The 2,044-nt window shown below is 61.3% G+C and overlaps 1 protein-coding gene across 1 annotated transcript in view; it reads left to right on the forward strand.

Annotated features, from left to right (window-relative positions):
- LOC106819081 overlaps positions 1 to 1,660 on the forward strand; it is an 18,639-nt gene extending 16,979 nt beyond the window's left edge. Inside the window, exons 7-8 of the mRNA XM_014823741.1 lie at positions 550 to 1,551; positions 1,610 to 1,660. Of these exons, the coding sequence (XP_014679227.1) occupies positions 550 to 1,551; positions 1,610 to 1,619 (1,012 nt within the window). The 3' untranslated portion in view covers positions 1,620 to 1,660. The remainder of the gene's footprint in view (positions 1 to 549; positions 1,552 to 1,609) is intronic.
- Positions 1,661 to 2,044: the final 384 nt, after the last annotated feature.

A 2,044-nucleotide genomic window follows, 5' to 3' on the forward strand; every position in this document is an offset into this window, starting at 1 on the left:
GGGAGGAGGATCCTGCCTGCATGACCTACGTACTGGCTTGCTAAACCTCCAGGGGGGTGAGGGGGAGGGGGAGAGGGGAGGAGGGAGAGGGAGAGGGATCCACACTCCTCCCCCTGTCTCCCTTCCCCTGGTCCTCCTCTCACCCTGCTCCTCCTCCCCCCTCCTCTCCTTCCCCTCCCCCTTCTTCGCACCGGGGGAGACAGGATCAATGTGAAGGAAACAGCGATGCAAATGAAGCTGACAATACCCTCCTCCCCTTCCCTCCTCCCCTTTCTCCTCCTCCTCTCCCCTCCTCCTCTCCCCTCCTCCCCTCCTCCTTCTTCGCACCGGGGGAGACAGGATCAATGTGAAGGAAACAGCGATGCAAATGAAGCTGACAATCCCCCTCTCCCCTTCCCTCCTCCCCTCCTCCTCCTTCCTACCCTCCTCCTCCCACCTCTCACCTTCCCTCCTCCCCTCCTCTCACGCGGACACGGAGGGAAGACTTAGAACGCCACGTGACGTCAGGCCATCGGCTTACAATGTCGGCGACGTGAATAACTCCCCTAGAGATGGCGCTGCGAACCTAGTCTGGCGCAGCGGGTCGGAGATCTCCCATGATGGCGGCGGTCAAAACGACGCTGGCGGCAGTCTACACCCGGCGCTCCGGGAATCGTCGCGCGGCGCCGACTTCCAGCCGATCGTCCGCGACGCGGCGCCACCGTCGGGCGACGTCGACGTGCGGCTGGATGACGTCACAGACTGGTTGACGGTGGTGCCGCTAGGCAGGCTTGGTAACCAGATGTTTCAGTACGCGACGCTGTTGGGCGTTGCCAACGTTACGGGAAGAACCCCAGTGCTAATGCGATCCATGGGCGCACTGAAGCAAGCTTTCAATATCCGCACGCCGACCGCCGACATTCCCCGCCAGAGGCGCCACCAGCGACTCGTCAAGGTGCCCTTCGAGCGATCCATCTTCCAGCTGAACGCGACCACTAACGCCCTCTGGGGATTCTTCAACTCCTGGTTCTACTTTAACCACGTTCGCGACCAGGTGGCGCTGGCGTTCACGTTCCGCGACGCTCCCGCCACCGCCGCGCGTCGGTTGCTAAGCGACCTCGCCGCCGGCCGCGGTGACGTCACGTTTGTCGGCGTGCACGTGCGACGCGGCGACTACGTCACAAAGTGGACGGTCGCCAACCGCGCGCGTACGGCGGACGAGCGCTACCTGGCGGCGGCTACGCGGTACTACCGACGACGCTACGCCAACCCTCTGTTTGTCGTCTGCAGCGACGACGTCGCCTGGTGCCGACGTAACGTGCGCGGCGACGACATCGTTTATTCCGACGTCGGTCACGCGCCTGCCGACGACCTAGCCGTGCTGGCACAGTGTAATCACACGATCATGACGCAGGGCAGCTTCGGTTGGTGGGGCGCGTATCTGTCTCCGGGTGAGAAAGTCTACTTCACCGACTATTTCGAACAGGGAGCCCGCCAGCTGGCGCTGGGGTTCGACTACGTTTACAAGTTCCCGCCGCACTGGATCGGTATCTCCCCGGATGAAGGGATGAGATTGGGGGATGAGCGCGACAGTGAGGGGGAGAGGGGAAGGTAGAGGGAAGGGGGAGGAGGATCTGTAGCGCGACAGTGTGGGGGAGAGGGGGAGGGTGGAGAAAGGAAGGTAAAGGGAAGGGGGAGGAGGATCTGTAGGGGGAGAGGAGGAAATGGGGAGAGGGAGAGAGAGGAGGAGGTCAAGGGGAAGGGGAGGAGGAGATGGGGAGAGGGAGAGAGGAGGAGATGGGGAGAAAGGGAGAGGGAGGGAGAGAGAGGGGAAAGCGAGGGGGAGATAGAGGGGAGGGTAGTGTGGGGGAGAGTGAGACTTGAAAGAGAGTGAGAGGGGACAGAGAAAGAGAGAGAGAGAGAGAAAAAAAATAGCTAGAGGGAGAGAGAGAGAGAGCGAGAGAGAGAGAGAGAGAGAGAGAGAGAGAGAGAGAGAAAGATAAATAGCTAGAGAGAGAGAGGGAGGGAAAGATAATGAGAGGTAGGGTAGAGAGGGAAAGAGAAA

This window comes from Priapulus caudatus, unplaced genomic scaffold, assembly GCF_000485595.1.
Source record: "Priapulus caudatus unplaced genomic scaffold, Priapulus_caudatus-5.0.1 Scaffold2813, whole genome shotgun sequence".
NCBI classification, from domain to species: Eukaryota; Metazoa; Priapulida; class Priapulimorpha; order Priapulimorphida; family Priapulidae; genus Priapulus; species Priapulus caudatus.